At 22.2% G+C, this 15,263-nt stretch overlaps 4 protein-coding genes across 4 annotated transcripts; 3 read left to right on the top strand and 1 right to left on the bottom strand.

The window, feature by feature from the left end:
- Window positions 1–310: 310 nt before the first annotated feature.
- On the top strand, window positions 311–6,253 carry PY17X_0301500 (uncharacterized protein; the record flags this gene model as incomplete). Its single annotated transcript, XM_719380.2, has 1 exon — window positions 311–6,253. One exon carries the CDS (start codon window positions 311–313, stop codon window positions 6,251–6,253), a length of 5,943 nt encoding a protein of 1,980 aa, XP_724473.2.
- Window positions 6,254–7,112: 859 nt separating this feature from the next.
- PY17X_0301400 (conserved Plasmodium protein, unknown function) lies at window positions 7,113–7,893 on the top strand (the record flags this gene model as incomplete). The annotated part of the gene is made up of 4 exons (XM_022958027.1): window positions 7,113–7,149; window positions 7,316–7,396; window positions 7,561–7,786; window positions 7,875–7,893. 4 exons carry the CDS (start codon window positions 7,113–7,115, stop codon window positions 7,891–7,893), a joined length of 363 nt encoding a protein of 120 aa, XP_022811423.1.
- A 520-nt stretch (window positions 7,894–8,413) lies between these two features.
- PY17X_0301300 (polyprenyl synthetase) lies at window positions 8,414–10,036 on the bottom strand (the record flags this gene model as incomplete). Its single annotated transcript, XM_719334.1, has 1 exon — window positions 8,414–10,036. One exon carries the CDS (start codon window positions 10,034–10,036, stop codon window positions 8,414–8,416), a length of 1,623 nt encoding a protein of 540 aa, XP_724427.1.
- Window positions 10,037–10,924: 888 nt separating this feature from the next.
- Window positions 10,925–14,797, top strand: PY17X_0301200 (nucleic acid binding protein, putative; the record flags this gene model as incomplete). The annotated part of the gene is made up of 3 exons (XM_022958026.2): window positions 10,925–14,327; window positions 14,451–14,533; window positions 14,618–14,797. 3 exons carry the CDS (start codon window positions 10,925–10,927, stop codon window positions 14,795–14,797), a joined length of 3,666 nt encoding a protein of 1,221 aa, XP_022811422.2.
- Window positions 14,798–15,263: the final 466 nt, after the last annotated feature.

Here is a 15,263-nt window from a genome sequence, read left to right as displayed (position 1 = left end):
GATTATGTATTAAGCCAATTATCTATGAATGGTATTTTTTTTTTTTATATAATATTTGGACGAATTAGGTAATATATATTTTTTTGTGCTTTGCAAAATTTGTAGTAATTTATTGAGCAAGGCTACTGGCAAGTGTTACATAAGCGCATGTATAGAAACAGAAATATACAAATATAGAAACGTAGAAATATAGAAACATAGAAATATAGAAGTATACAAATATAGAAGCGTAGAAATAAATGCAACCTAGTATGGAGGAACGCGTATAGACTTAAAAAATAATAATAGTATAAAAATAAAGGAAAAGGCAATGATTTTTAATTTGAAAAAAAATAAAAAAAATGAAGATGGGTCAACTAAGGATAATAGTAAGATAAATAATACTACTAGCGGAAATGAAAAAAAAGAAAAAAGTAATAAATGGTACAATAAAATTGTAAATAATTCAACAAAAAAAGATAAAAATAATAATGATAATATAATATATGATGATGATGATCAAGTTAGAGAAACTGGACATAATTTTAAGGAATATGAATTAGAAGACCAATTAAAAGAAACTCTAAAATCAATTACTGCATTATCTATAAAAGTAAAGGAATATGAAAATAAAATAGAAGAATTAGAAAATGAATTAAAATTAGAAAAAGAAAAACAAATTAATAAAGAATATGAAAAAGAGTTAAATGAAAAATGTGAATTTATAAAAAGAGAAATGGAATTGTTAAAGGAAAAAGAATTAAACATAAATATAAAAGAAAATAAAATAAATAATAAAGAAATAATAACATTAAAAAAAGAAGAAAAATTAAATGATATAGAAAATGAATATATTGAAAAAAATAAAGAAAAAGAAAAATTAAATTATGAAATTACAAATATAAAAATGTCTTTAGATAAATTGAGTTGTGAAATTCAAGAAAAAAAAGAAAATTTAGAAAAAATAAATAAAAAAGTTGTAGAAAAAGAAAATAATTTAAGAGAATTAAAAGAATTTATGAAAGAAAAAAATGAAATTATTGAATCATTAAATAAGACAATAGATGATAAAAAAAATGCTTATGAAAAATTGGAAACAAATTTTGAAGAAAAAAGAAAAATGATTGAAATGTTGGATAGTAAATTAATAGAAAAAGAAAAAAAATTTGAGATCAAAAAGGAGAAGCTTGAGAAGGAAAATGAGGTAATTATGGAAAAGTTAAAAGATATTGAAAATAAAGAAGAACATTTTAAAAATAAAGAAGAAAAATTTAAAAATAAAGAAGAAAAATTTATTAATTTAGAAAATGAATTGAATAAACTTAAAAGTGATTTGTCAAAAAATGCATGTCAAATGGAAATATACAAAATGGAGATAAAAGATTTGAGCCAATCGTTAGTTGAAAAGGAAAGAGAAATATTTGAAATAAAAAATGAGTATGATGATAAAATAAATAATATGAAAAATAAATTGTCTAATTTTAACAATGATGATAATGATGATAATACAGTAAAGTGTTCTGAAGAAATTATAAATAAAAAAATAGAAGAAGCAGTAAATAAATTAATAAAAGAAAAAGAAATGGAATTAAATGAGATACATAAAAAATATAATCTTGAAATTGAAAAAATAAAAAATGAAATAAATGAAAAAGAAAAAGAGTTAGAACAAAATAAAAAAAAACACAATATTGAAATAAATGATTTGACAAAAGAAATACAAATAAGAGAAAAAAAAATAGAAGATGTTAAAGAAGAATATAAAATTGAATTAAGCAAATTAGACAGCGAAAAGAATAATATAAAAATTGAAAATAACGAATTAAATAATGAAGTGAATTCACTAAATAATGAAGTGAATTCACTGAATAATGAAGTAAATTCACTGAATAATGAAATAAATTCACTAAATAATGACAAACAAACATTAAGTAAAAATAATAAATTATTAAATGACCTTATTAATAATTTAAAAAATGAAATAAATAATTCAGACAATAAAATGAATAAAATGAAAGAAGATATAATTATGTTAAATGAAGAATTAGAAGGTAAATGTGTTGTAATTGATGAAATTGAAAAAAAATATAAAAATGAAATATTTATTTTTGAAAAAAAATTAAAAGAAAAAGAAAATTATGATGATTTAAATGATGAAATAAATATCTTAAGAAATGACATATCTGTTAAAGAAAAAGAATTTATTGAAATGAAAGAATTTTATGAAAATAAGATAAATTTATATAATAAAAATTTTGAAGAAAAAACAAAATATTATGAAAATGAGTTAAACATTTTACGTTTAAAATATAATAATGAACAAGATTTGATTAAACAAATAGATGAATTAAATATACAAAAATTAAAAACAGAAGAAAAATATTTACAGTTATATGACGATAATATTAAGATGTTTAAGTCGATTTGTGCCAAAATAAATACCACATATTCTGAAAACATCAAAGGTTCTGATCTTGTAAATTTTGTGGAAGCATATATAAAGCACAGAGACGAATCTCGGTTCGATGCAAATTCAGAAAGCGGCATCAAAGAGGTGGTGGCCGAATTGGAAGAGAAGCATAGAGAAGAGGTGAGTAGAATAAGAGAGGAACATAAAAAAGAGGTGGTTAGAATAGGAGAGGAGCATAAAGAGGAGGTGGTTAGAATAGGAGAGGAGCATAAAGAGGAGGTGGTTAAAATAGGAGAGCAGCACAGAGAAGAATTGGGTGAAAAAGAAGAGGAGCATAAAAAAGAGGTGGCTAAAATAGGAGAGCAGCATAAAGAGGAGATGGTTAGAATAAGAGAGGAGCATAAAAAAGAGGTGAGTAGAATAAGAGAGGAACATAAAAAAGAGATGGCCGAATTGGAAGACGGGCGTACAGATGTTGTGGCCGTGTTAGAAGAGGAACATAAAAAAGAGGTGGTTAGAATAGGAGAGGAGCATAAAAAAGAGGTGAGTAAAATAGAAGAGGAGCATAAAAAAGAGGTGAGTAGAATAAGAGAGGAGCATAAAAAAGAGATGTCCGAATTGGAAAAAAAGCATGCAGATGTTGTGGCCGAGTTAGAAGAGCAACATAAAGAAGAGGTGGTTAAAATAGGAGAGGAGCATAGAGAGGAGGTGAGCAAAATAGAAGAGGAGCATAAAAAAGAGGTGAGTAGAATAAGAGAGGAGCATAAAAAAGAGGTGAACATGTTAGAAAAAAGACATGCAGCTGTTATGACCGAGTTAGAGGAACATAAAAAAGAGATGTCCGAATTGGAAAAAAATAGTGCAGATGTTGTGACCGAATTAGAAGAGAAGCATAGAGAAGAACTGGGCAAAATGGGAGAGCAGCACATAGAGGAGATGGGTAAAATAGAAGAGAAGCATAGAGAAGAAGTGAGTAGAATAGAAGAGCAGCATAAAGAAGAGGTAGCCGAATTGGAAAAAAAACATACAGATGTTGTGGTTATGTTAGAAGAGCAGCATAAAGAAGAGGTGAACGTGTTAGAAAAAAGACATGCAGATGTTGTGGTTGTGTTAGAAGAGAAGCATAGAGAGGAGGTGAGTAAAATGGGAGAGCAGCATAAAGAGGAGGTGGCCGAGCTTGAAAAAAATAATGCAAGTTTGTTAGATGTAATAGAAGAAAACCATAAGAGTGAGGTGAGCAGATTGAAAGAGGAACATAAAGAATCTACAAGAGAGTTAGTAGAAACATTATCGCAAAAAAATGAAGAAATACAAAATTCAAATAATAAAATTGAGGAACTAACAAATGTAATAAAAGATTTAAATGATTCTATAATGTGTTATAAAAAAAAGATATCAGAAGATGTGGAAAAAAGAAATGAATATAATGAAGAAATACAAAAATTAAATAAAAGACTAAATGAAATGAAAGATAAAAGTGATAAGGAAATAATAAAAAAGGAAGATGAAATAAAAAAATTAAATAAAAAAATTTCAAATTATAAAATTTTTGAAATAAAAGAAAATACATATAAAAATTCTAAAATGTTAATTAATGAAAATAAAGAAGAAATTATAGTAGACAATATATGTAAAGAAAAAATATCTGAATCAGATATTGAAGGAAAAGGAAAAAATTTAAAAATGATTTTATCATTAAAAAAAAAAGAAAGAAGTGTATTTTCGGTAAGTGACAATAAAAATGAAAATAATGAATTAGTTGATATTGTAAGAAATACATATATTAATAAAATCGAAGTGTATAAAAAAGAAATAAAGGATAATAATAAAAATATGGAAGATTTGAAAAATAAAATAATAGATTTGAGTAATGAATTGGCTAATTTAAAAAATGTAAAAAATGTACTAACTGAAGAAAATGATAATTTAAGGAAAGAAATGGAAATGAAACAAAATAAAGTTAATGAGAATGATGAAATTTTAAATCTTAATGATGATATTATAAAATTGACAAAAGAAATTTCCGAATGGAAAGAAAAAAATATAAAATTAGAAAACGATATAGAACAAATTAACAAAGAATATAAAATAAAGGAAGAAAATCTTATGATAAAAATTAATGAAAGTATAAATGAAGTTAATAATTTAAAAAATCAAATAGAAATTGAAAAAAAAAAAAAAGAAAATTTGAACACATCAAATGTTAATAATAAAATAGTGGAAAATAATATCTTAGAAAATGGAAATTTGAAACAAAATAATTCAAATAAAGAAATTGAAGATAAGACAGGTAATGATGATGATAATGATGATGATGATAATGATGATGATAATGATAATGATAATAATAATGATAATAATGATAATGATAATAATGATAATAGTGAGGAAGACAATCCTTATAGTAAAGAAATTTTATATCTAAAAGATGAAATAAAAAAGATTAGTATATTATATGGTGAAGAATTAAATAAAAATAATAATTATGATGAAAAAATAAAAAATTTAACTAACGAATTGAATGAATTAAAAATAAAAAATAAAAAAGGTGAAGAAGCAATTGTTAAGTTAAATAAAATAGAAAATATTAAAAAAAATAATAAAAATGTAAAACAAGATAATGAATTATTAAATAGTAACATTATTTTAAAAAAAGGAGATAAAGATACAGATTATATATGTGACTATGATGAAATGAAAAAAAAATGTCAAGAAGAATTATTTTTAAAATTAAAAGATAAAGCATATTTATTAGATAATATTAATAATTTAGAAAAAAATAATTTTAGAGTAATGAATATTATAAAAGAAAATAATAATATATATAATGATAAAATTGTAGGAATATATAATTTTTTTAAAAATTGTGAAAAAGAGATAAAAAATGATATGTTAGTTATTTGTTTAGTTTTAAAAGATATTTTAAGTGTATTATTTTTAAATGATAATTTTGTAAATTTTTTTGAAAAAATTGATAAAATATTGTGGAAACAAATGTATATACCAAAAGAAATAAAAATATTATTATTACAATATTTTAGCTTTTTAGACAAATTAAGAAATTATGTAAAATGTGTAAATATAAAATATAAGAATAATGAAAGATATGAAGAGTCTTGGGCTTTATTTCAAACTTATTTAGAAACAGGTAATAATTTAAAAAAAGAAATGATCTATTTTGTTTTGGAAAAAGCAGAAAATGATTATTGTGAAAATAGTAATGCCAGTTTTAATAAAGAAAAAATAACAGATATATTAAATTTTTCAAAAGATAGTATTAGACTTAAAACAATTGCACAATTACGAAAAGAATTAAAATTTGAAAGAGAAGCAAAAAATATCTTGAATTATGATTATCATTTTATTTTAAATAAATATCATGAGTGTTTGAGAAAATTAAAAATTGTGAAAAATATGGCAAAGGAATTAGATTTTAGTTATAATGTAAATGGTAAATTTTCTATTAAAAAAGAGTTGGAAATATATTCAAATGAAAATAATGAATTTGAATATGATAAGATAAAAAATAATGAAGAAAAAAATGATAACATTAAGGATTCTAAAGAGAATAATTTAATTCAAAAAATAATTAATTTACAAAAAAATAAAAAAATTGAAAAAAAAAATAATAATTTTGGAAATGAAATAAATACTATGTATCCTGGTGATACTATCTCAAAGGGAAAAAATTTCATCACAAATAATAATTCGAAACAAAATGAAAAACTTAAAAAAAAAGAAAATATTATTAATAATAACATAATTCACAATAATGTTTATCCAGATCAAATTAAAAATATTTTTAACGAAACTGTAGAAAGGAAAGTTAAGATAAGTTTTGTTCACAAAAGTCCATTTAGCTGACTTTTTTTATAAGACCAAATGGGCACTTAATTGTCTGAATTTTTTCACCCATTTTTCACATTTTTTCACATTTTTTCCCCCATTTTTTGCATTTTTTCACCCATTTACCCCCTTTTTTTGTGTTAACCTTTTTAAACAAATTTAATCATTTATTTGTAAATATAACGACTTTTTTAATTTGTATGAAAGTTAAATTCCCGCATCGAATTGGTCAAGTGTTGGGAAAAGGAAGCGAGAATTCGTGCATACATACATACTATATAGTACGTATGTAGATGAATGTATGGTAAAATTTTTTTATTTTTCTATCATGACTTAAAAGTGACAAATATATTGGATTCATATTTGAATAATCTAATAAATAAGGTATTCTATAAAAAAAAATGTAAGCTTTTTCAAAATGGGTTACAAAATATATTTTATCCGACATGTTCAAAAAATAGGGAAATAATAGGATGTGTATTAATTTGGTTGAATTTTAAAAAAATAAAAAAATGATCTTAATTTTAAATAGAAAGAGAAAAAAATAAATTAAGAAAATATTCCTCTCTTATTTTAATTAAAATGTGTATAAATAAAAGGGGTTTAAAATAAATATTTTAATGAAAAGAGAAAAAAGTGGGAAAAAAAAAAAAATAATTAAAAAAAAAATGTATAAATATATAGAGGAATGAATAAAAAGTAAAGGGAGTCATATATTGATGGGATGATAATTCTCTCAAATTATATATTTCCTTGAAAATATCCATTTTTAGTTTTAATTTTTTATTTATTATATTTATGCATGTATGTATGTATGTAAAAATGACTCGTGGAGGCATATATAAATATTTGACAAAAAAAAATATTTCATTTGAAAATGGAAAATAAATTAATTCGATTATTACCAAAAGAACGTAAGTGTTGAAAAATTGAGGAACTGTTATGTGTGCTTTATTTAATATGCATACGATTCTGTAGAAAATTTTATTTTATTTTATTTTGCAACAATGTTTGGTCATTTTATATTCTCATAGGGTTTTCATATTAGACAAAAATGTATATAAATATTTTTTTATATAGCAACAGGGTGTTTAATAAAAATAAAAAATATCTCATATTTTGAAAAGGAAATTCAAATAAAGCATTTTCTCGAGCATTTAGGTGAGGGTTGTATGACTGTTTTTGCCACGTTTTTTCTACCATTTTTACCGCGTTTTTTTGCCATGTTTTTTTCTGCATTTTTTCCACGTTTTTTTTTATTTTTTTCCATTTTTTTTTTATTTTTTTCCATTTTTTGCCTCGTTAATATGGTTAAACATATTTAGTAGAGGTGTGCCTCATACAAACCAACTACGAAGAGAATGAAGGATATGCTTTATTGCATTCTAAGGAAGAAGCTTTACATTTTATGAAATTATACAAAACCATTTTAAAAAATATGATATTTTCATATTCTAACGAAAATAATATAGAAATCGAAATTTTAAATAATGAAGAAGAAATGAGATTCTGGAATTATGCCCGAAAAAACAAAATAAAGTTTTATGTTTGGTAAGTATTAACAAAAAAATAAAAATTCATAATTTTATATCTTCAATTTTGAATATAAATTATTTGATATTATATATTTGTTCTATAGTTGTAATTCTTTAAAATAGCTTGATGAAAATGAAGAGAAATTATGAAATAGGAATGAATAAAATAAAAAATTGATAAAATATGGTAAAATGTGTCTTAGAAATAATTTAAAATAAATCTATATGTGCACATATAGATCTTATATGGGAATAAAACCAAAAAAGTTAAAATAAACAAAAGTGGTGGGGGTGAAGAATAAAAAAAAAAAAAAAAAAAAAAAAAAAAATATTAATTATATACAGAAAATATAAATAAAATTTGAAAAATTTGAAAAATTAAAAACATTGACTTATAACATAAATATATGTATTCATACATATAAATCGGTATAATGTTATATTAATTAGTTTTACAAATAAAATGATGTATGTATATATATACATATATACATGTATTATATATGTGCGTGTGTAGTGTTATATCTTTTAATGGTGTTTACAAAATGAATTATGGTATTTATTTCCAAGGAGGAATATTTGTTTCTTAATTAATTTTGAATATATAATAGATTTAATTTTGATAGTGATGTGGATTATTTAATTATTTTGTAGTACGTGTTAACATATTAAAAATGAGAGATGTTAGAGCTGCTTTGCTTTGATCAATTTCATTTTTTTGATAATTTTGTAGTTTTATATTATTGGATGTTTTACAGTAAGATATTAAAGATTCTAAAATATCTGCAGCTTTTTTCATATGCAATAAGGAACATAGTTCATTTTTTTTCATACTATTTGATTCTTTAATATAAAACAAGACATTTTGGATATCATCATTTGATAAATATTTTTTATTAATAAGAGATAATACATTATTTGGGTTATAACTATAACTAAATAATAATGGAGCTGTTTTAATATTATTTTTAATATCGTTAAGTATAGGTTGGTTTGTTTTTGGATTAATTTTATAATCTAAATAATCATCATATAGTTGAAAAGCCATACCTATATGTAATCCAAGATTAAAACATAATTCTGTTATTTTATCATTTTGGAATGAAATTATAGCTATACAAGCAAATAGATGTGAAAATAAAGATGCAGTTTTATGATATGATTTGATTAAATATGTTTTTAAGGCATCTTCTATATTATTATAATTGAGATTTGTTTGTAAAAATTCACCTTTTATTAAACTTTCGATAACATATGAAAATCTTTTGCATATTTCTGGATAACCTATACTTGCAAATACAGAACATGCACGTGCTAATAAAAAATCTCCTGATAATATAGAAACTTTATTTCCATATTTTTTATGTAATGATAATGAGCCTCGTCTTTTTTCAGATTCATCAATTACATCATCATGTAAAAGAGATCCCATATGTATAATTTCTGATGCTGCAATAATTTTACATTGATTTTCTAGTATCATATTTTTTGTATATATATTATTATTATCATAATTTTTATTAATTTGCAATATTTTTTTGTTAAGAATATTTTTTCTTAAATATAATTTATTTAGTATATTTATATGTCTATGTTGATTATTTTGATGATTATTTTGAATCGTTTTAGAAATATTTCTTTGAATATTTCTAAATTTAGGATTATTTTTTGGTGTTACATTATCTATATATGTTAATATATTTTTTAGAAGAATACTTAAAATAACTCTAAACTTTTTCCCTTTATATTGATAAATATAAGTAACAAATTCATTAATATTATTATAATCTGTTTTTATTATATTATATATATGCTCATCAATGTTTTTTATTTTATTTTCACATAATTTATATGGATCAATACGACATTTTATCTTCGTAAAATAATTATAGAGATAATTTAATTCATTATCTACCTGTTCATCTTTATATTTTAAAATATTTAAACATAATAATACTTCATTATTAACATTTTGAGAATATAGCATACTCTTGTCAATTTCGTTGGATACAACAGATTTGTTTGTATTATCTTGGTTAAATAATTCAGTATTTAAATTTTTTCTTTTAATTTTAAATGCATAATAGTTTAGAATTTCCATAAAAATATTGCTAGATCCGTTATTATTTTCAACACTAGAATAAATGTTATATTTTGAGGCTGCACTTTGAGTGTTGTCTTTGGTAATTGGTAAATAATTCATGCATTTTTTAAAGCAAAAGTCAAAGAATCCTGGAGTGTGTTTTTTTTTACTAAAAACTATCATTATTACATAGTTTTGCAGCCATGAATGAAGCAGAAAAAGATATGGATATATGCATGTGTGTGTGTATATATATATATATGTATATATATGGGAAATAAAAAAATGTTACAAAATTGGAGAAAAAATTATATATTTGTTGTTATATAGAATAATATTTTAGCCATATATGATAATACATTGTGTTAATAAAAGTGATACAATATAATTTTAAAGCTATTCGGTGTATATAAAAAAAATGAAATAAATTAAAAAAAAAAAAAAAAAAAAAATTTAAATTATAATCCCTACACTCACAAAAAAAAAGCATTTATTTTGGATAATGTATTATTTATCAGTATAATAAAATTAATACTATACTAATTTAAATTTTGGAAAAAAAAATAAATAAAAGAATAACAAATTTTGTATGCTTAACATGCATATATGTATATATGCAAATATTTAAAAATAATATATACACGATTTATAGCACTGAAATAAAATGTTTAATCTGATGATGCCAATTTTATACAAAATTTTTTTATGTTGTCAAAATATTTTGCATTTTTTTAAAAAGGAAATTTATTATGTTCCAATTCTTTTATTTTTGTGTGATTGTTTGGTTTATTTTTTTGAATTGTATAATTTTTTTTTATTTTGTATTTTCATAAAAAATGGAGTTGTAATTATATAAAGTTTGAAACGTTAAAAAAACGAAAAATAAAGCGATGTTTTATATTTGTTTATGTTTGTTTTACTTTAATTTTTTCCCAATGATTTTAATATTATTTGACACTGTTATTATTTAACACTGTTATTATTTGACACTGTTATTATTTGATTGTTTTTTTTTTTTTTTTTTTTTTTTGTGATAAGACGGTGAAATATTTTTTCTTTCTTTACAAGAATATGTTTTATTTGTATAACAAAATTACTTCATTATCAACAAAATCGCAAGGTGGAAATGAAAAAAAAGATAATAAAGAAAATGTAACGAATTGTTTGGATGATAATATTGATAAAAATAAAAATTATGAAGAATGTTATAAAAAAGACGAAGATATATTTTTACTATTTGAGGATACAAAATTTGAAAACTCAAATAGCATTAATAAAAATGTGAACCCTCCAATCAAATTGGACAAAAGTGAAGTAGATAAAATTGGTAATAGGAATGAAAATAAATTAAAAGTGAATTTAAATAAACAAGATAAATTAGGATGCGAAAGTGGGAAAGAAAATGGGGAAGAAAGTGGGGAAGAAAATGGGAAAGAAAATGGGAAAAAGGACGTAATGAATTTTGACGATGACGGCGATAACTTTTTTAAAATAAATCACAACAATTTTTGCAATTTCGAATTTTCGAACTATAATGATAACAATCATGAGGGTAGTAAAGAAAAGTTGGAAAATAGTTTTCCAAAATTTGAAAGCAATTCAAGTATTGACTGGTCAAATATTAATTTGAAAAATAATACTAAGAGATATTTGTCAAAAAATATGGAGGATGAATTTCAAAGTTTTAATTTTGAAAATGAAGATTTTGATGATTATAGAACTAAGGACAATGAGGAGGTTCCATCGGAATGTAATATAAAAAATGAAAAAATATTTAAAGAGAATGAAAACATATTTAAAGAGAGTGAAAACATATTTAAAGAGAGTGAAAACATATTTAAAGAGAGTGAAAACATATTTAAAGAGAGTGAAAAAATATTTAAAGAGAATTCAGATTTTTTCTTCCCTGAAACAGCTTGGAATAAATGTATAAATGATGATGAAAAAGTGAATGAAAGAATTGAGATAAATGTTAGTATTAAAGGAAAAAATTCAGATGAAATAAATTCAAACATTCTAAAAAAAAATGAATTATATGAAAGTTCTTTTAATTTGATGGGGTTTAATGATATGGCATATAAAAAAGTTGAAAAAGAAATTAAAGAAGATCCTTTTATATTTAAATGTGAATCTTTATATAATGATGAAAATAATATTTCTGAAGAAATCGTGAAATATTATAAAAATAAAGAAAATAGTTTTAATGAAAATATAATGCATAATGATATGCATTCAGATTTAATAAAGAATTCCGAAATAGTAGACAATGCAAATATTCCTAATAATAATAATGATAATGATTTACCAAATTTTGAGAATGAAATGAAGATTAAAAATAATACAGAACATATTGAAAATAATTATTGCGAACAAAATGATGTAGAGCAAAATACAATAGCTGAACATTTTCAAGAGAATAAAAATATAACTCCGAAAAAAATACATGAAATAGAAGAAGTTAAAGTTAATTGTAGTGAGAGGGAAGATGTGAATAAGTGTGTTATGGAGGAATGTGCAGAATATAACGATAAAAATAAATGCAATTCTTTTGATAATTTTTTTTATGAAAACCAAATAAATGAAGCAGAAGAAGCGAAAGAAAAAGGTAATATTGAATCGTTTTTATTTGAAAAAAATATGAGTTTTATAGATGATGAATATGAAGAAATATGTGAATGTGGTACATCAGGAGATGAAAATATATCCACAAATTTGTTAATAAAAAATAATGATAATATTATTCAAGATAGTTTAAAGAAAGAAGAGGAAGATAAAAATAAAATAATGTTTTTTGAAAAAGAAAAAATGTGTGAAGATAATGAATTAGTAAATAATATAAGCAGAGTAAATACTTTAATTGATGGAAAAATTATTGAAATAAATAATAATTCAGATGAAGGAAAAAATGTTGAAGTTTTAGAGGAAAATGAATTATGGGGTGATAATACATTTATTAAAGAAACGAAATGTGATAGCATCTCTGAAAATAATATAAAAGAGTATGAATCAGATAGTATACTAAATGGAAATAACGAATTATTTGAAAAAGAAGACGATGAAAATATATTTTGTGATAAAGAGAAGTTGTATGAAAATGAATTATGGAATGAAGATAAAGAAATTAAATTTTGTGAATGCAAAAATAGCAGTTTGGGGATTGTTATTATGAATAGTGAAGAGGAGGAAGAAATGGCAGAAAATGAGGAGGAAGAAATGGCAGAAAATGAGGAGGAAGAAATGGCAGAAAATGAGGAGGAAGAAATGGCAGAAAATGAGGAGGAAGAAATGGCAGAAAATGAGGAGGAAGAAATGGCAGAAAATGAGGAGGAAGAAATGGCAGAAAATGAGGAGGAAGAAATGGCAGAAAATGAGGAGGTAAAGATGGCAGAAAAAGAAGAGAAAGAAGAAACGGCAGAAAAGGAAGAGAAAGAAGAAATGGCAGAAAAGGAAGAGAAAAAAGACGAAATAGCAGAAAATATATTATGTGAAAATACATTATGCGAAAATACATTATGCGAAAATAACGAATTGTTTGAAAATAAAATGTTATGGGGCGAAAAAAAAATAATGAAAAGGCTCACGAGAGAAGAAAGTATTGGAATATTTACTGCTAATCAGGATGAAGAAAATATAATTTTAAAAAATAAAGAGATTGAAATAGAAAAGTGTTCAGAAAAAAATGAGGTGAAAATTGATATTGAAAATGAGAGTTTACAAATATCATTAGAAAATAAAAAAAATAGTGAAATAAATGAAGATCAAAATAATTTTAGTTCACCCATAGAATTTCATGAAATTAAAAAAAATAATAAAAGTGATAATTCGAAGTTTGACCAAATTTCTAAAGAAAATATTTATTCAAAAAATAATAATTTAACTTCTGTAAATCTTTCAAGATTTACTTATGAAAAAATAAATGAAATAAAAGCAAATAATAGAAAAGAAAAAAAAAGTGATTCAAGTGATAATGATAAAAAAAGTGATCCAAGCGATAATGATAAAAAAAGTGATACTTATAATATAAGTTGTAATAATATGAGAAATAAAAATAAATTGTGTAATTTGAAATTTGATAAAATAAATGAACTTGAAGAAAATTTGTCTAAAGAAAGAAAAGAAATTATTAATTATTGCCAAGATATAGATAAAATAAGTTCTGAGAATAATAATTTTATACATGAGAATGAAATAAAAATTGATTTAAATAATAATGATAATAAAAAATGTAATATAATAAGTAAGAAAGAGACAAAATTAAAAAAAAAAAAAAAACGAAATGATGATGTAGAAAATAATATCGATGGAAAGTTAGGTTCCATTACAAATAAGTTTGAATATGAATCAAATAGTTTAAATTTTTTGAAAGCATTAAAAGGGTTGCCAAATCTTGAATTTTTAAAATGCAAAGATTTAACCCCATTTTTGCGTTATTTTAACATAGTTTTGAAAAAAGTGACTATTTGCTTCAATAATGGTATGTTTAAATGTGTTACATAATTTTATTCGTATATGTTTGTGTTTTATTTCGTATATGCTTGTGTTTTATTTCGTGTATGCTTATATTATATAAATAAATAAAATTTTTATTTTTCGTTAGAATGTTTTTTTTATGTTTTGGCTGGAGACGAAACAGGATGTGCTTATGTTAAGCTGCGGAATGAATTTAGGGATTTATTCAAAGTAAATGAAAGAAAATAAAATGAAAGAAAATAAAATAAACCATTTAATATTGTCTATACATATTTTGTTATGCCATTTTTGCAGGGGCATGAATCATTTATAATAGAAAATTGTTCTGTGATGGAAGAAGGTTTTCACATCATTTTAGAAATGAATAAGTATAGTAATATATACCCATTGAAATATAATACTATTAAAAATATAAATAAACATATAAATTTTTCAGATGCCAAGTTTGTATCATTATCTGAGCATATAATATAAAATGGATGAGGATATATATCTCATGTATGCAAATAGGAAGCATACTGCTATTTGTTTTGTTCGATATTTTTATGTATATATATATATATATATATGCAAACTAAAATATATTTATTATTTTTATGAAATGTTTAATATTTGTTAGACCATCGTTAAAGTTTATGCTTTAAAGAATGAAAAGGCAACACAAGATATTTGCATAAAAAAATATTTTTGGTTTTGTATAGTAACGTCATTATTTTTTTTTTGTATTAGTTTTTCGTTTTTATGAACATAGTTAATTATCTGTAACATTTACAAATATCTTATGTATATATATATTTGCTTTATTATTTTTGAGAAATTTTATACGGTATATAATTAGTGCATATATATATAAGATTAAGTAAAATATTTTATTTAACTATCATTTTTTTAATATATACGATTTTCAATCATTATTTTGAGACTATATGGAAGTAAAAAA

The sequence above is a fragment of the Plasmodium yoelii genome (genome assembly GCF_900002385.2).
Source record: "Plasmodium yoelii strain 17X genome assembly, chromosome: 3".
In the NCBI taxonomy this organism is placed as follows: Eukaryota; Apicomplexa; class Aconoidasida; order Haemosporida; family Plasmodiidae; genus Plasmodium; species Plasmodium yoelii.
The sequence above is the reverse complement of the archived record's forward strand: the minus strand, read 5'-3'. Positions and strand labels throughout refer to the sequence as shown.